General features: G+C 44.3%; 1 protein-coding gene across 12 annotated transcripts in view; it reads right to left on the minus strand.

Annotated features, from left to right (window-relative positions):
- Window positions 1-20,005, minus strand: part of LOC144822215 (uncharacterized) — a 512,171-nt gene that overhangs the window by 445,441 nt on the left and 46,725 nt on the right. For all 12 annotated transcript variants that reach the window (XR_013608581.1, XR_013608582.1, XR_013608580.1 and 9 more), the window contains one exon: window positions 3,468-3,528. Coding sequence is in view for 6 of the 12 variants with exons in the window: in XM_078679458.1 (XP_078535584.1) it covers window positions 3,468-3,528 (61 nt within the window). In the remaining 6 variants the exon portion in view is untranslated. The remainder of the gene's footprint in view (window positions 1-3,467; window positions 3,529-20,005) is intronic.

Consider the following 20,005-nt stretch of genomic DNA (forward strand, 5'->3'; position numbering starts at 1 on the left):
AGAGATCCTGAATGAATCCTGGTCTTCCCACAAGATCGTGCATTGTGTGCAGCAGCACGTTATCTCCGATATTAATATTGCTGGGTATCTCTATCATGTCTCCTGTGTTTTCAGTTATTTTTGTCGCATACCATTTTTTTATTCTGAATTTTCTTGTAAAGTGAAACAAGTCAATTCTACTTTGGGTATAGTTAGTTATTAGAGGGACAGAAGGACAAGCCTAATGATAGTATTTCTGTCTCAGTGTCACTCAGGTTCCTACCTGAAAGATTGATGACTGTTTGTTTATCCATCATTTTGTCTTCCTTTGGCCCCTTGTACAACTTCCCACAGGTTTCCCAGATCTTCTGATGATCTTGTGTTTTCTCTTGCGCGGCCTCTGCCTCCTCCTTTGAACAGTAATGCTGATTTAGCATAGTCTGGTGATATATCCCACTGAGGATTGTCTCAATACAATACACGCAGCCACCTAGACTGAAAATGCGTTGCATTGGGAGTCGCATCATTTACTTTATGTCATACAATTGTAGACTGTCTTTGTTGTAAGGACGCGGGTTGCCACAGTAGGGATAATAAAGTTTGTTCAAAACTTTATTACACGTTTAACACCGGCGCACAGCAAGGTTTGGATTTTGTTGTTATCTAGGTTCCACTGTAAATATTTTCACACTTGTCTTGTATAAATTCGTATAATAACTATACTTATTTTGAATAGCGTGGCTCAATGGATAGAGCAGCAGACCCTGATGCAGAGGTCTGGCCCGGGACCAGGGTTCAATTCCCGCCTCAGCGGCTCTTGGACTCAATCTCCCCGGACCTGATAATTCTCGCCTCGGTGCCTAGTCTAATCATGGATCCCACTCTATGACTCTGGGCAATAGCTTGCTTAATCTCCACAATGGTCCCAGCAGCGCTTGGATGCCTGGCTTCACCTTGGGGGTGCCCAGGAGTGGACATCTCACAGGAAAGCCAGGAAGGGTTCTACAGCGGTATGAAAACAGCGCTACGAGACCTCTGGGTAGAAGTGCGCTATATAAAAGTTTTAATCAGTTCTTCAGTAAAGCAAGGTAGACTAAGCACAACTAGTGTGAGTTGCAGTTGTATGTTTCAAACAGATTGTGCTTTAATTCAAAGGCCTGTTTCTAAATAAATGCAAGAAAAACTAAAGCTTCTTATTACAATACATTATTCAACAGGTGATGTGCGTGCACAAGCTGACATTAAAGAGCTGTCATGTTTTGCTATAGACTATTTCTATGAAAACTGGAGATCTATAAAGTGTGGGTATTTATTTTGAAATGTTCCGTGGAAATTCTGAGACGTACATTGGTGTAGAAGTTATAATATATGGGTGACTCACTTATAGATGGTGCAAATCATAGTATGATTGTAAGCAGTTTTAAAATGGTGTCCACATTTCAGGAATATGTGTAAGGTATTCTGTTCATACTACAGAGGGCTGTCCATAGAGTCTGGTTGTACATGCCTTATAACTGTGTGAAATACAGAAGAGAAGTCCTTGACTTAAAATTCTTAGATATTTAACAGACACATCTCATTGATGGAAATATTAATCAAAATCTGCTTTTGAACAAAATTAAAGGTTTGATAAGTTGCAGATGAAATTAATGTCTACAGAGCCATTACATTTCTTACACACCTCAATATCAGTAAACAAAGAGCATTATATCTACTTGATGTAGGCTATTCCACATATATGTTTCAGGTTCTGCTTGTTCTACTTGTTGCGAAATGATACGCCCATTACTGCTATAGATGTTATAGAATAATTCATCTACGTATACCTTGCTGAACACTCTTCACTGTGAAATGCTTATAAAAACTGTCATATCCATTGGATGATGCATTAGTGATGTGATCAAGGATGTCTTCAATGATGTCAATTGATATATCATCAGTGACATTATCAATGATGCCATTTAAAATGTCATGAATTATGTAATATGTAAGGTCATAAGCAATGCATGGAGGGGTCATAAGTTATAGTTAGGTCATTAAAGTATAACTGCTGAATTGCAGTTTTTTTTTGTTTTTTAAACACTAGTTTGTATATTATTTCAAGATAGTAGTATAACACCTCTCTAAACAATGTTTTTCTGTACTATTTTAAATGTAAGCTAAAACGTTATTACCCTACCTAATAATAACTTCACTTTAATCTTTGTATTTTTTCAGTGAATTTCCTAATGTACAGTAAAGTCCATATCTAACTGTGACACCACATCACCCTTTGTTTTTTCAGTGAATTTCTGGGGGTTTTGGTCCTATTCACCCAACTCTCTTACGGAGCATAGCTTTAGGCTATGAGTGCTTTGGGTTTAGCCACTATGTTTAGGCCCTGTGCCGGAATCCCGGCTGTGCATTGTGTTGGCCACAGGGCAGGGTTTTTTTGTATTACTTCCCAAATTCTTATTGGAGTTTGCATGGGAAAATCTTGTTTTCATACCCCCTCACCCCCACTTTTTCTCACCCCCTCCCACCGCTTGTCGATGGATTACCCAAAAGGAAGGAGCTAAATATGATCAACTATGTTTTGGAAAGTTTTGTGAACATTCATCAAACAATGCAAAGATTATTAGCAAAACAAAAAACTCTCTCCCTATGAAAATTGTGATATAGTGGTTTAATCTATCTATCTATCTATCTATCTATCTATCTATCTATCTATCTATCTATCTATCTATCTATCTATCTATCTATCTATCTATCTACCTACCTACCTACCTACCTATCTATCTATCTATCTTTCTTTTTCTAGATTAACTCTTTTGCACACATAAAGCCCTTTGAAATGATGTGTAAATAAGAAGAACAGCTCCAAATTAAAAAAAAGAAGAATATAGGAAAGGAAGGATGTAGCAAGCATAGCGGAGACTTCACTGCAAGGCAGACACTGGATTAGAACAAGTTGTCTGTAACTTTCCTATAGTGAACTGGCGGAGAACCAGTGGTGCCATGCTGATTTACTGCAGGGCGCATGCTCTGCCAAACCATAAACATCCCCTTTGGACTTCTGACATGAAGACAAGCATAGGGATCACTGAAGTACTGTATTACCATTAAATCTGACCTTGAATTAAAACGTATATTTGTTGCTTCTCTTTTTCTTTCGAATGAACCTTCCCTTATTTTCCATCCTCTGCATGCTTCCTCTCTCTGAGCAAAGCCTCCTCTAAATCACATTCATGTTTGCTTTAATTCCTATTATGGCATTTCTGAAAATTGCCCACACATCTTTCAAAGATCACAACTTCTCATTTAAAAGTAATTCCTCTGCAATCTATTTATACCTCATTTCCTGTAGCTCATCTATTAATACTGCCAACCTTTTCCCACTGAAGGTTAAGCCTAACTCATATTAATTTAATGTATCACATAGAAACTGGAGTAAATGCATGGAATTGTTTCTTAACGAACACACACCTAATCCCAATAAAAATACTAACCTTGAATTCTGGAAAAGCTTGGCGTAAGTGCTTCAATGCCTCTTCGGGGGTAATAAGCGCTCTAGAAATGCAATTACAACACAGACAGAGAACTAAGTGAGCTCGATTCATAAGGTTATATGTATGAGCAGGACTTTCGGTACACACAGATTTATGTCAATGCATAGACACAAATATCTGCCTAAAATCAATTCACCAACTCCAGGCACAGAGTTACACCTAATAGTTAGAGCATATGTCCCGAAACACTTGCATGAGGTAGTGAGGCAGCTAATACTCATAATAATACCATATAGTTACTGGTAGTACATTTATGGACATATTTTAGGTACAAATCAACCAAATATAGTTATATAACAAAAGCAGAGATCTCCACTCAGGCCATAGAAATGTGTGAATTGAAAAGAATAGACAAATAGGCATCACCTGTGAAAAATATTACACATGTGACAAAAACATCCCCTATTCTCCTAATTTTGCAAAATGTGGAGCCAGATACCAGCGACAGCTGTGTTGTGTTTGTGTATGTTATGATGTGAGTGTACAAAGAGTAGTGTTAGATGTGAGATGAATTATGTTTTTTATAATTCATTTTCTAAATTTCCAGATGTGTAATTTAGTATGTGTGTGCTATGTTTACAGCTTTATAACATGATTTGTAGAGGCGTCTTTAATGTAAATTATATTATGCAGTTTAGTAGAGTGTACTATCACCCGGGAGGGTATCCTGGCACAGAACAGTCTTGGGTTGACAGACACAGGGGCCAAGTGGGACTACTCGAAAAGCCAGGTCTTCAGCCTGTTGCGGAATTCAAGAAGTGAGGAGGAGGCTCTTATGTGCAGCAGCAGGTCATTCCAAACTTTAGGAGCGCTGTAGGAGAAGGCTTGACTGCTGGATCTGGTTTATTGTATGCATGTAATTTGTGCACGTTGGAGTCTGGATGAGTGGAGGTGGAGTTTGTGGAAGCAGTTGCGATTGTTGAGGTATGCTGGGCCAGTGTTATGTAGTGACTTGAAATTGTGGTTGAGGAGTTTGAAATGTGCATGTTTATGAATGGTAATCAGTGGAGCTCCTTAAGATGTGGTGTGATGTGAGTATAGTGTGGGAGGTTGAGAATGATTATGGCCACCAAGTTCTGAATATATAAAGTTATGTGACTTGTTTTACTTTCATTTTATTAATTTGTTATATCTTTTACAATTGGTTATATAGTTTTTATAGACATCTACAATGTATGCAGCATAAACGATCATTTGTATATTAATTATAATTTAAAAAAATATTTTAACCTTTGTGCATTGCAATGTATATGGTGAATACAATGTGCTATATGAACGTTGTTTCTTTTCATTATTAATTTATTTTCTTAACTGTTGTGCTTTGTGTGTGTCTGTGTGCTAGTAGTGTTATCACCCACCTCCACTGATTTCTGTATGATTCCCTGGCAGTAGCTGTGAGTGGGTGTGCTAGGTGTGTGACTTATTGCTAAGCTTAGCTGGAGTAGATTAGAGTCTGTTTGGGCTGTAGTACTACGTGAGTAGATTTGGGTGTAATTGTTTTTGGATTGCAATTGACTTAGGGCTTGATATAGTTTGGCGGACTGTGTACTCTTCCACAAATGTGAATTGGGAAGTTTAGCTCTGAAAGAAGAACTTGGGTATGAGCATTTAGTGTGAATAAATAGGAATAGAAAATTGCGCAAACTTCCTCAGAACTATAAGAGTTTTAGATGTGTCAGAAATAAACAGAAAATTATGTTCTGTGAATGGAAGAGTTCAAGCTTTCTAATAACGTGTCCTTGCACCCGAGAAGGCCATATCACCTCTGCCAACCTTTTAGAACTTACAGGCAATGGGTATTAAGTTTAAGATGGAATTCTGAACTTAAAACACTGGCAGTGGGTGCCTCAAGGGAGTTTAAATGGAAAAACACCCTATATGGCCTTATGTACATAGCAAACCTTGTTAAAGAAGATGTTGACTTGCATAGTATTCATTTATATTCAAGAGATCTAAACAAACCTGTCAAAGGGTTAACAGACTACTATTCTAAGAAACAAATTCAGAAACATCAGAGAAGAAATAGAATGTGCAATAGAAAAGCCAGAAGGCATGGCACTAGGCCTGGGCGGTGAACTCCACTCCGTTCGGGGAGTTTGCGGAGTTTTCAGCACCCCGCATAGCTCACGGAAAGCAGACAATCCCGCTTCGTGTAGTGCAGAAGAGTTTTTTCCCCGCTCCTGAATGGTAAGTTTGCAAGCGAGAGCTGCCGCTTTCTACCCGAGTGGCTGGAAGACCAGCGTGAATAACAGTATGCACTACACTCTGCCACTTGCGTAACTTTGCAGAGTATTTTTCTAACTTCGTTGAGTTCTGCGTAGCAAAGCTTTGTGGTCTACACCCAGGCTTACAGAGAACTAAGGATGAAGTCAATAGCAAATAGGACACCTATAATAAACACCTAACATAAAACTATATATTCCATGGCAAAAGAGAAATTATTTGGCTTGTGTGGTATGAGATCCTGGTGGATAATAGAAGGTACCAAGCATCATTGTTAGGTGCCTTCTGCATGTTATGAGTCATCCTTCATATTGGTAAACTAGGCCTACTGCTAATCTTGGACTTTGGAATATTGGAATGGATTCCTCTGCATAAGATAATGAGTTATTAATAGAGGTAAATGGTTGTCCTCCATAAGTAATAAGGTCATCAACCTATTAAGTTCAGGTTACGGTTTCAGTCATTTAAACCGGAGGTAATCCCCTGGTAGCTATGACACGGAGCAGTCAGGCTTAACTTAGTGAAAATGTGTAAAACATTTAGAAGTGACAAAACGGTTAAGAAATCAGAGAAACAACACAATAAAAATCCCACTTCAATTTGTAAAAAACAGTGTAAAATGTAATAAACAAAACAATATCAAAATGACAAAAATTGATAAGAAGAACCAGAGAGATTTTTTTTAAAGAGGTGAGATAAAGTGCTATGAAAATGTAAAGCAACAATCAGTAATCACTGTGTGTGGGTGACCGGTACCTAAACTCTATTTTAGGATGGCCATGATGGCACGCGGAATGGTTGCGCCATGGAGGTTCAAAGATTTTACATTAGGCTTTAGTTTCTGAAATGGAAGTCGAGATCTTCTAGTGGGGCAAGGTTGCAGGCTTTATCAGAGGAAGTCCTCACAAATCTAGATAGCTGTTGTATGGGGTCCCACTGAATCCATTGGTTAGAATGATACCCCTAGCAATCACAAGTGGTTAGAATTATTACAAGTACCTACCCATCACCTTTTGTGTGTATGAGGTAATGCCCTAAGTGGCCATGGTTATGCCCAGACATGGGTCCCTTGCTCACTGTATCACTGGAACCAAGTTACACCCAAATGAAGAGCCCATTCAGGGTGAAATGGTCTTGGGGCTCAAAGAAGACCTGGCTTTGGAGTTTGGGCTGGACTGGTCTTATTGGAGCAGGGTCAAGACTGATTTGCATACGACTACGGAAAAGCAGTATACTCTTGCAAATGTCACAATTTGCACCTGAGAGGGCCTAGCTTCTTGGTAAATTCAATCTGTCAATATATTGTTTGCTTAGTTCCAAGTTTAATGATCTAAAACATTTTTACATATTTTGGCTAGTTTTAATTTTTTTTCTTACAGGAGGCTCAGCTTATCCTAACTGATTCTGGTTGTTGGCACCACTGACGAATCCAGCAAGGCCAAGGGAAGTCCGTTTCAGTGAGGCTCATGGAAGAACACAGAGGCCACGGGAGTGGGCTTTTGGGCTCTTAACCACTTGGATGCTAAGGTGTTTTATGGCTTTGAATGTAATTTCCATTGAAGTCAATGGAAACTCCATGACGAGCTGGGCTCGCCATGAGCGTCGAAGGGGTTAAAGTCCAGATTTCGAAGTCTAGATAAGACGGGTGGAGCCCTACTATACTCATCCGATAAAGTGTGCCACATCACCAGAGCCTGCTGCAAGTTATACAACATATTCCTGCGATAGAACATCCCATACTTCGCAGAGGATGGAGGCAATGCAGAGGATGCTGAAATGCCGAATGAATACGAAAGTGGTGAAGAGGAAGACATTGATTTACGTCAAGATGTTATTGACAACTTCTTCACGAGTGTGAGTATATGTTTGCAGTTTATTATATTACATGTTGAACCAACCTTTAATCTGATGAAAGTTTTTAGAAATGTCGAGTTAAGGAAAATACTGTGCAAAGATTTTGTTGATCAATGTTTTGACACATAGAATACTTTGCTCCTTTACATTGTTTATCTTTGATTGTCCTTAGAAAATGTGTCCTCAAAATGTTTCTTTTGTAATATGTACATTTTGTAATGTAATTAACTAACCTGTTTTAGGTTCCTTTACCATGTCATCTTTATTTCAACATTTCTTTTTTGTGTTGAAATTTTTTATTAAAGATTTTGAAGATAAAAGTACAGATGCGAAGAATGAAGCAGAAAAATATCAGAGTACAAATGAAGAAAAGTATTACACCAAATATAATAAATTTGAAGACATAAATATATCGTATATTTCATAATCCTAAATACAAGAGGAATGAGAAAATAATAAAAGAAGTGTAGGATAGTAGAAGAATAAAGGAAAGGAAAAAGGGATAAAAAGTGAAAAAAAAATTTAAGAAAAAGGAAAAGGAAGAGAAAAAGAAAAGGGAAAAGAAAAGAATAAGCAAGAATCCCAGAGCAACACAAGTAAACATAAAGAAGAGAGAAGGGAGAGAAAATGTAAAGCTGAGCAACATGAGAAAAAAAAACAAAAGAATAGAATTAAGAAGGTGGGACAATCAGAGAAGAAGGAGGAGTAGAAACAGAATCATCCTGCACAGTGGTTTCCAGATACGGGGACCATACCTGGTGGAAAATGGAAGCTTGATCCTGCAAATTATAAATTGTACGTTCATGTAGAGCTGTTTGCATCATCGCCACCAACCATTCCTCCTGTGAAGGAGGCAGAGGAGATTTCCAGTGTCGTAGTATGCACATTTTTGCCGTGGCCAGAGCCGTATGGAGAAGACGAGTTTGTGGTCTAGAAAGCTTCGGAAGGGTACGAAAATCATGCAAAATAATATTCAGAGAAGTAAGGGGCAGAGGGAGTGACATGGTAGCGGCTAACGTCTTCCGTACAAAGAGCCAGAAAGGAGCCGTATGAGGGCATTCACAAACAATATGCGTAATATCACAACCAGAAGCTGAACATCTCCAACACAAAGTATGTGGTAATAACTTGGCTTGGTGCAATTTGACTGGAGACCAGTGCCATTCATGTAAGATTTTGAAAACGCAAAACTTAAGACGTGCTTCACGAACTCCCTTATGTAACCCTTCCAATATTGGATCCCATTGAGTATTGGAATATGTAATTGAGAGACGAGATTGCCATTTGAACTGGAGAGCTTGTGAGAGAGGTTGTGAAAATAAAGGATGTAAAAAAGTTTTATAAAGGCCAGAAGTCACACCTTTAAGATTCCCCCATAACTGTAGATAGGACAAAAGAGGAGATACATATAACAAGTCAGGCGGGGGGCCTAAATGTTTCGTGAGAGCTTGCCGGAGCTGGGTGTATTTGCAGAATTGTGTGGATGGCAGATGAAATTCGCCACAGAGTTGAGTAAAAGATTTAAAAGTGTTATTGTGAAACAACTGATCTACAGTCTGAATACCAACTTCCTGCCATATGGGCCAGGACAAAGTGCGACCCCCAACACGAACGGCGGAATTACTCCATAAAGGAGCTTTAATATGGATACGCGATTTAGATTTAAGTATACGATGACTTCTCTGCCAGGATTTGCACATTGCAGCTAAGATAGGATTTTTAGGATCAGAAGAACTGACCCCTTTACCGTATAGAAGGGATAAACCAGGACCAGAAGCCAATAAGTGACGTTCAAGGGGGACCCATTGAGGTATATCCTTAGATTTAGGTAGAAAAAAGACAAGTTGCGAAAGATGAAGAGCAAGTGAGTAATGTTCGATAGAAGGGAGGCCCAGACCCCCTTGTAACTGATGAGATTTCAATTTTGCAAAGGCAAGACGTGGTTTAGCCGTGCCCCAGACAAAAAGTTTAATTTTGGAATCAATGGATCTCAAAGTGGTTAAGGGGATGTGAAAAGGAAGCATACCCAAGACATAAAGAAATCGAGGAAGAGTAACCATCTTGACCGCCTGGACCCGCCCCCATAAAGATAAACCCAAAGCCTTCCATTTATCAAAGTCCCTTTGCATTTGCGCGATTAAAGGAGTCAGATTGTCCGTGACTATATTATCCAACCCTCTATTAATTAAGATTCCTAAATAATTAAGCCGGGATGACTGCCAATGGAAAGGGAAATCAGAAATTACGTCCTTTGTTGTACCAATGGTCATGGGTAATGCTTCACTCTTATCCCAATTGATCTTGTAACCAGAAAAGGAAGAAAAATCAGTAATAATGCGGAGGAGAGCAGGAAGAGAGCGGGGAAGATCAGTGAGTGTGAGGAGAATATCATCCGCATATAAATAAATTTTAGAGTGACCAATTGGAAGGGGAACACCCACCACCGCAGTAGATTGTCGTATCGCAGCAGCTAAAGGTTCCATTGCGAGAAGAAAAAGAAGAGGGGAAAGTGGACAACCTTGACGAGTGCCTCGTCTAATTGGAAATGGAGTAGATAGGAAACCGCCGCAATTGACCTGAGCTGATGGGTCATCATAAAGCAGCCGCACTTTATCTATAAACTGGTCGCCTAACCCAAACCTATGCATGATAGAAAAAAGGTAGTCCCACTCAATGCGATCAAACGCTTTTTCAGCATCTAGAGACAGAAGTAACGCATCGTCAGCGAGATGTTTAGCTGACCATAAAGTATGAGAGAGAGTGCGTAAATGGTTACGTGAAGACCTGCCTGGGACAAATACTACCTGCGAATAATGAATTAAAGAAGGAAAAATTTTACTAAGACGCGATGCAAGAATGCTAGCAAGGATCTTAACGTCAGAATTTAAAAGAGATATGGGCCTATAACTACTGCATAACAAAGGATCTTTGCCAGGTTTCGGTAAGACAGCTATAATGGCCTTGTTGGAAAGAGGACCAAGAGAAGATTCCTCCACCGCCTCCCCAAACGCAGCATGTAAAGTGTCGATCATACTCTGACCGGTCCATTTAAAAAATTCAGGAGGAAAACCATCCTCTCCCGGAGCTTTATGATATGGCAATGCAGCTATTGCCGAAGAAATTTCATCCTTCGTATAACACCATCCAGTAAAGCTCTACCCTCATCAGAGAGTTTTGGGAGATGTATTGCATCTAAAAAATTGAACATCACAAGTGCGTCTATATGAGTGCTTGAAGAATAAAGAGATCTGTAGAATGAAGCGAATTCCTCAACAATTTCCTGTCGTCGGGTAAGTACGTCACCACTACTTGATTTAATAGCCAGAATTGCCATAGCGGCCTCTCTCTGTCTTAATTGCGCAGCTAATAACCGACCAGCCTTTTCCCCTTGCTCATAATGACGTCCTTTCATCTTTTGCAAAGCGTATTCGGCTTTAGAAGTAAAAAGAGTATTAAGAGACATTCGCGCTTTCTCCAGTAATTTACGAGTCTGAAGGGTTGGATTTGAGATATATGATTGAGAAAGTTGACGAATGTCGTCCTCCAAAGCAGTCTGTTGAACTGCGTTTTCTTTATTGCGAAAAGCAGCGTCCCGCATGAGTTGACCCCTAATTGTTGCTTTAGCCGCTGCCCAAACCACTCTCTTAGAAGAGACTGATGTAGCATTGAGATTAAGGTAATCTTGGAGATGTGATTTTAAAAGGAGTTTACCTGCTGGAGCTCTATACCTAGCTATATTCAAGCGCCATGGTTTACATCCTCGTTTGGAGAGACCCAAATCAAGAGATAAGAGAACAGGGGAATGGTCGGAGATGGCTGCCTCCAAGATCTGGGACTGCATAACCAATTGGACTGCCTGTTGTGAAAGAAGAAAGTAATCAAGACGTGAGAACGTACCATGCGTAGTGGAGAAAAACGTATATTCTTTGTCCTGAGGATGACTTAGTCTCCAATGATCAACTAGACCAATATCAGCAAGAATATCCCGGAGAATGGCTCTATCTGGAGCATTAACGGTGTCAAAACAACCTGTTCTGTCCAGAGCCGGATCAGGTGCCAAATTCCAGTCTCCTCCAATGAGAAACTGGGAGGCGTTGATTTCTGTGAAAAGGCGGTTCAGACGGAGAAAAAACTGTTTTTTGGAGCCTAAAGGGGCATAAACAGAACCAAGGCAGATGCAAGAGTTTCCAATCTTCAACTTGTCAAAGACATATCGACCTTCCGGGTCAGACCATGTTTTCAGAATTGTGAAGGGAAGTGACTTTCGAAGAAGTATGGCTACCCCGCACTTGCGAACAGGGTTAGGATTGGTGGGATCATGCTTTGAGACACTACTATGAATCACTGTACCGACCCAATCTCTACTGAGTTTACCAGATTCAATATCATCTAAGTGCGTTTCCTGCAATAAAGCAACGTCAACATGTTTAGAGCGTAAGTATGTTAGTACTTTTTTGCGCTTGATATAATGAGTGAGACCATGAACATTCCAGGAAATCACTGACAACGAATTAGGAGAGGACATGGTAAGAGAATTCGAGAGGTAGATAAAAAGAAAAGGAAACAAGTGGACAAGAATTAGAGAAGAAAGATGTTGCACTGGGAAGCAAGGGACAAAGTAAGTTGAAGAAGAGAAAAAGTAATAAAATGGGAAAGAAGGAAAAAGAAACAAGCATTGGAAATGCAATAGGTCTCGCAATAACGCAAGTCTGAACTATTAGCATTGTAAATGATAATGCCCTTTCAGGTTTTTGGAACATAAATAAAAGGCTTTGTCATTTACAAGGCCTATAGCTTAAATTTGCGTTAAAACGAGACCTATTGCATTGCAATGGTGGTGGTGCTGCTGAGTTTTCTCTGAATCTGCACCCACAATCTGCACCCACAATCTGCACTCTGAATCTGCACTCTGAATCTGCACTCTGAATCTGCACTCTGAATCTGCACTCTGAATCTGCACCCACAATCTGCACCCACAATCTGCACCCACAATCTGCACCCACAATCTGCACCCACAATCTGCACCCTGAATCTGCACCCTGAATCTGCACCCTGAATCTGCACCCTGAATCTGCACCCACAATCTGCACCCACAATCTGCACCCACAATCTGCACTCTGAATCTGCACCCACAATCTGCACTCTGAATCTGCACTCTGAATCTGCACCCACAATCTGCACTCTGAATCTGCACCCACAATCTGCACTCTGAATCTGCACCCACAATCTGCACCCACAATCTGCACCCACAATCTGCACTCTGAATCTGCACCCACAATCTGCACCCACAATCTGCACTCTGAATCTGCACCCACAATCTGCACCCACAATCTGCACCCACAATCTGCACCCACAATCTGCACTCTGAATCTGCACTCTGAATCTGCACTCTGAATCTGCACCCACAATCTGCACCCACAATCTGCACCCACAATGTGTGAGTGGCGTTGCGTGTGTGAGTGGCGTTGCGTGGATGAGTGGGGTTGCGTGGATGAGTGGGGTTGCGTGTGTGAGTGGCGTTGCGTAAGTGAGTAGCGTTGCGTGTGTGAGTGGCATTGCGTGTGTGAGTGGCGTTGCGTGTGTGAGTGGCGTTGCATGTGTGAGTGGCGTTGCATGTGTGAGTGGCGTTGCATGTGTGAGTGGCGTTGCATGTGTGAGTGGCAACGTGAGTGGCGTTGCGTGTGTGAGTGGCGTTGCGTGTGTGAGTGGCGTTGCGTGTGTGAGTGGCGTTGCGTGTGTGAGTGGGGTTGCGTGGATGAGTGGGGTTGCGTGGATGAGTGGGGTTGCGTGTGTGAGTTGCGTTGCGTGTGTGAGTGGTGTTGCTTGGGTGAGTGGCGTTGCGTGGGTGAGTGTGGTGTTGCGTGGATGATAGTGGGCTTGCGTGGGTGTGAGTGGCGTTGCGTGTGTGAGTGGCGTTGCATGTGTGAGTGGCGTTGCGTGTGTGAGTGGCGTTGCGTGTGTGAGTGGCGTTGCGTGGATGAGTGGCGTTGCGTGGGTGAGTGGCGTTGCGTGTGTGAGTGGCGTTGCGTGTGTGAGTGGCGTTGCATGGATGAGTGGGGTTGCGTGGATGAGTGGGGTTGCGTGGATGAGTTGCGTTGCGTGTGTGAGTGGTGTTGCTTGGGTGAGTGGCGTTGCGTGGGTGAGTGTGGTGTTGCGTGGATGATAGTGGGCTTGCGTGGATGTGAGTGGCGTTGCGTGTCTGTAAGTGTTGCTGTGTGGGTGAAAGTGGCACAGAGCCTTTGATGTGGCCTGGCGCAGGAGAAATGCTGCTGCTGCTAATTAAATACAAGAGCGGCCGGGAAGCAGCCGGGAAACACAAGTACGGCCGGCCACATAATTAGGGGGGGAGAAGCCGCACAGCACACGCTGGGAGAAGCCCTTTGATGTGCTGTGCGCCCGCGATGCGCGCTCTGTGCTGGGGAAGGGCCATTAGCCTGAACTCGCGGCAAGATCAAACGAAGGGTGGGAGGGACATTGAGGAACAGATGGCCATGAAAGTGTATGGGCCAAAAGCGCGTGCCTGTGGCCACGTGCACTCGAAGAAAACGCCACGAAAAAATGCGGTGGTTTGACAATCAGTTCGAGCACTTGAATTCTCGCCATTTCCCATTCCTTCTGAATGGTAAAGGACAAGACCTAAAAAGGAAGAAAAAAGGGAAAAAGAAAATACAGAAGTAGTTTAGAAAAGCAAAGTGAGTATCTAAGAAAGACAAATCAGGTAGAAACAAAAGAAAAACAATAAGATAGGAAAAGAGAAGAGAATCTAGACTGTTATCTACGGGTCTGGGCGCACTGAAAGCAGCGCCAAGGGGTAATCGGACCCCCTCCGAGGAAAGAAGAATTGGGATCTAGAGAGTAAAGAATAATATGGAATATACAAGACACAATAGAGCAGGTCTACATTATCAAAGATCATGCAAAAACGTTAAATATCATCATAGAACATAGCCAATGAATAAAGAGAATGATTAAATGCATAGTGTAATTATCATACAACAAATAAGAACTTGATAAGGAAAGAAAAGAAGACTAAAGGAAGAGAAATAAATCCCCATAGCATACAGGAAAAGAAACAAATAAGATATATTAATGAAACAAAAGGGAAAAGCACCCAAAAGGAAACATGAGAGCATGAATAGAGACAGCATAGATAAAAGTGAGTAGAACAATATAATAAAATTACATTATGTCAAAATCAAGGTATCTGATGAAGCAGATGAACAGTGTAAATCTAAACACAATAACCACAACATGGAAAAGGGCATGAACAGGGAGTGAGTTTGGGTGAGGGCGGGGATACCCTTTCAGGTGCTGAATCAGGTCATAGACCCGGAGGGCAGGTTTGTAGCGGTGGAGGGGAGAGTGTATGGACGGGATGTAGTTTTCTGTTGTGTTTATGCACCGAACACTGACCAAGGCCGATTCTTTGATGGCCTCTCGGGGTCCTTGGCCTCTTTCCTGGCGGGTCCGATAGTTCTAGGGGGGGACTTCAATTCGATTACGGATGTGGCTCTGGATAGGTCCCATCCCCCCCTTGTGGACTCTCCTGTACGCAGGCTGGCAGCACACAGGAAGGACTGGCAGGAACGATGGGGGTTGCTGGATGTCTGGAGGGAGGGACACAAGGGAACCAGGGATTACTCCTTTTATTCCGCACTACATGATTTACATGTTAGGATTGATTCGGTGCTTTGCGGGAGCTCCCTAGCCCCATTAATTACCCATGCTGAGTACCTTGCTAGGACAATTTCCGATCATAACCCCCTATTGGTGCATATACAGTGGCAGAGGGAGCGCTCCGCAATACCAACATGGCGGCTTCGCCCGGAGACGCTAGAGGATTCTGTGTTCGATGATGCGGTCCGGCAGGGCATTGATAGTTATTTCGGTGTGAATGAAGGAACGGCGACGAGCAGGTCTGCTGAATGGGATGCAATGAAAGTGGTGGTGCGAGGGGTGTGCCTAGGCAGGTTTTCGAATGCTCGAACGACTGTGCTGAATGACTTAATAAGAGCGGAAGACGCTTTGAGGGACCTGGAGCGCCGTAGGCCAACCAGGCCGGGTTCACAGGCCCAGTTATTGGAAGCGAAGGAAACGGTGGCCGCGGAGACGGAACGTTTGCGATGCTATGATTATAGGCAGTACATTATTAGGGCACACGCAGGTCGGGACAAGGTGGGTACCCTCTTAGCCAGATTAGCTAGCCCGGAACTGAGGGGTTGCCCGATCCTCAGCATTATTGACGCGCGGGGTGTGATGGTGTACTCTCAGGTAGCTGTATTGGACCGCTTTAGGGGTTACTATGAGGAATTGTACCGGAGTCAGCTGGGAGCGGGGGTTTGGGACATTGCGGAGTACCTGGGGGGGAGGCCGCTTCCGGTATTGAACGAGGATGACGCGAAGGACCTGGGTAGCCCGGTCACGCTGACGGAAATTCGAGCGGCTATCAAGCATATGGCCCGTAACAAGACACCCGGGGTGGATGGATTCCCAATCGAGTTTTACCAGCACTATGTAGACGCTCTGGCACCCAGGTTGCTGGTGGTGTATACGGAGGCCTTCGAGAAGGGGACATTGCCTGCCTCCATGCGGGAGGCCTTGATAGTGCCACTCCTCAAGCCTGGCCGGGATGCCGCGGACGTGAGGTCGTATCGTCCGCTGTCCATGCTGACGGTGGACTACAAGATCCTGAGTCGCATCTTAGCCACTAGACTGGCACCGCACATGACGGGTCTGGTGCACAGGGATCAGGCCGGGTTTATACCCGCGAGGAGTACGGCGATGAATATCCGCCGCCTGGTGGGACTAATGGACGCCATCTTGGGCGAGGAAGGATTGCCGGCGGTTCTGTCCGTGGATATCGAGAAGGCCTTCGATAGTTTGGAATGGCCTTTCTTGGATGGAGTGCTGGAGCGGTTTGGCATGGGAGATGGGTTTCGGAGGTGGACGAGGGTCTTGTATGACTCGGCGACGGCGAGAGTTCGGTTGGGCGGCATGATATCTGCCGCGTATCCGGTGGGCAGAGGTACACGACAGGGATGCTCTCTCTCCCCTCTGTTGTTTGCCCTGGCGATGGAACCCTTGGCGGTCCATGCGAGGTCCGGCGACCGTTACGCGGGAATCGTGAGTGATGGGCGATGGCATTATATATCGCTCTATGCGGATGACCTGCTCCTGTACCTAGCTGACACTTCGGGGGCCCTGGTTGGAGCGATGGATCTGTTGTCTGAGTTTGGCCGACTGTCGGGCCTTAAGGTCAACTGGGCGAAGACCTGTGTGTTTCCGCTGAGAGCGGGATCGCCAGCCCCTAGCGACGATCTGGGGGTGGAGTGGGAACCCTCTTGCATCACCTACTTGGGTGTCCACATTTATCATTCGGCTAATGACCTTTTAGAGGGTAACATTGGCCGTTGTGTCCGGTCCCTGCGGGGCAGCTTGTCTTTCTGGTCGACCCTCCCGCTGACTGTACTGGGCAGGATAGCATTGTTGAAGATGGTGGCGCTCCCCCGCTTCCTTTATTATTTCCGAATGCTCCCTGTCTGGATTCCCCAGGGGGTGTTTAGGGAACTGCGGTCGATGTTTATTGGCTTTCTGTGGGGGCATGGCCGTCGCAGGATAGCCTTAAGCACGCTACTTCGCCCCAAGTTGGAGGGGGGCATGGCCGTGCCCGACCTGGAGCTGTATTATTTAGCGGCGCAATTGCAGGTCCTTACGCAGAACGTGGCCAGGGTATTCAGGGGGCCGGAAGAGGACCGGGGACGGGGGATACAGCGCCACGTGCTGTCGTACATCATTATGCAGCAACGGCTCGACTTACGGGCCCTCACCATGGAGGAGCGGACGCTCCGACTGTGCTGGCTGAGGAGCCTCCGGAGAGCGAAGGCGTCGCGGCCTTATGCCCCGGAGATTCCGATCGGGATGTTGACGGCTTTGCCGCACGGAGGGGATTGGTCCCCGCTGATAGATTGGGAGGACGCGGGATTGCAGGTGGTGGGTGACTTGTATGTCGATGGGGCGTTGGCACCGTTCGATGTGCTCCGGGACCAGTTCGGACTGCCTGAGGGGGGCTTCCTCCTACACGCGGCTGTAGTGGCTGCCATGCAGAAGCACTGGAAAGGGGGGCTCCTGGAACCGGCGACGACTATGGCATGCCAATATGTGGTGATGGCGGCTGGTACGTTCAAAGCTGTGACGTGCCTCCATAATAGGATGCTGAACGACGGGCTGGAACCACTCCATGGGCTCAAGGCTAAATGGGAGGGGAGCGTTGGCCGGCCCATACCGGACACGGCATGGGGCCATATCCTGCGACGCACGTGGAAGGGCACCAGGAACGCGCGCTTTCAGCAGGTCCATTTTTATGTGCTCCACAGGGCATACCTAACTCCAGAGAAATTACAGCGGCACTTTCGGGTGCTGGATGCCTGTTGCCCCCGGTGCTCGTCCCTTGGGGCGGACATGGACCATTTGTTTTGGGGGTGTCCACGACTAGGGACTTATTGGGCAGAGGTAGGGGAACTCCTGAATGAAGTGACTGACAGAGAGGTGGAGTTCGACATGGCGACGTGTCTATTGCTCTGGTTCCCGCATACTAAGCACACCAAGGTGACCAGTAAATTCATAGATCTGGGGCTGATATTGGCTCAAAGGGAAATATCGTGGCACTGGAAGGCCAGGGGGGGTCCCTCACTGCGTAGATGGAAGAATGAGTTGCTGCGATGGTCTGACTGCGAGAGCGTGCTCCGGATGAAGCAGGCAGTGAAGTTAGGGAATGAGAGGGCTCTGGATGCGGCGCGTGCATGGGAGTTAGTGGTACAGGCTCTGCGTGATGCTTTGGTTGAGGATGGGGACGGCGAGGACTAAGCCGATGGACACCACGGGGCGAACACAGTAATATGTCAATGTGCACTGTAATGGAACCATCCAGTTCGGTTGAGTGAAACACACACCTTAGCAGTTGCCAAGGGGGGGGGGTGTTGGGGGGTTAGTTGTAGAGGGGTTTGGGGGGGCCGGAAGCCATTGGAGGATTGCTGAGGGAGGCCTGGGTCCACTGGGACAAGGGGTATTGAGCGGCGGGCGGACTGGGTGGATGGGACGGCCTGTCACGAAGGCCGAATAGCCTAGAGCAGGTCCCGATGGGGGCTATTGTGTTGTTATTGCGGGGATGGCTGACGGGAATGGTGTTGTTGTGGGTGGGGGGGTAAAAGCAGATGCGTAGGACGACCTTATGCCAGGGTTCCAATGGGACGTACACTGTGCTGTGCTCCTCTAGAGCGATCTGATATGCCGCCCGGCCTCCGGGATGCGGGCTAAAAGGCTGTGTACAACTGTGAACTGTTATTGGCTGGGGGGGGCCCACAAGTGCACTGGCTGTTTACTTTTTCCTACTGTTTATAACTCTGCAATAAAATATAATTTAAAAAAAACAGGGAGTGAGTCCCGCATGTAAAAAGAAATGCATATGCAATATAGAATGAGCGAGACCTAAAATGCGGAAATACTCCAATTTGTTGAAAACTCACAGGATAACAATAAGACATATAGCACAAAATAAAACAATGCCGCAATGTGCATAGTTTATAATACTAGAGAGCACAGGTAATTAAGTAAATAGTGAAAACATCAAATAATAGAAAGTATCCTAATCTATAAAATAACGAGAATATAATAAAGCAGAAAAATCAATCAGTATCTAACAATAAAAATACGCCATCGTTAGGGGAGCAAACAAGAGGAGAGAAAAAGCACTTGTGGGATGGTGGAACAGTCTTATAGTGTACAATAAGCAAAACCTGAAAAAAATTAAATAGCTGCAAACTGTAAAGCACATAGTAGTAGTAAATATAGAAGAACAATAGAGTGCAGAGTACTATATAGAACACTAAAGAGAATAAATCTGATTGTGCCATGCAGTAAAAGCTGGTTGAGCTAAATGAACAGTGAAAGCATCATGAACAATAAACAATGCTATGCGCTTAGAGGAGAAGAAAAAGTAATTAAACATTAAAGCATTTAACAGAGTTCAGTCAGCATCAGAGGGCGTCTTAAGAGGCGATCTGGATTTGTCCCTTTGCTGTGTGTTGGTGTGAGAAGAGACAGAACGTAGAGCCGAATCCTTGCCATCCTGAGAACGAGACAGACGAGTGAAATCTCTGCCACGGTGTCTAGATTCAGGAGAGGAGTGTAATTGAGATGATGAAGGATTCGGAGGTGAGGACTTGGACTGAGAAGGTTGAGCATAAGAATGAGACTGCGTTTCCATATCTTCGGACCTAATATCAGTCAGAAATTGCTGTAGGAGTGCAGGATCATAAAAGTCTTTGGACTCTCCATTCCTAGTAATACGAAAACGCGCAGGCTCAAATAATCCATATTTGATGTCCATTTGACGTAATTGGGGT

The sequence above is a fragment of the Lissotriton helveticus genome, chromosome 3_1 (assembly GCF_964261635.1).
Source record: "Lissotriton helveticus chromosome 3_1, aLisHel1.1, whole genome shotgun sequence".
Taxonomy (NCBI): Eukaryota; Metazoa; Chordata; class Amphibia; order Caudata; family Salamandridae; genus Lissotriton; species Lissotriton helveticus.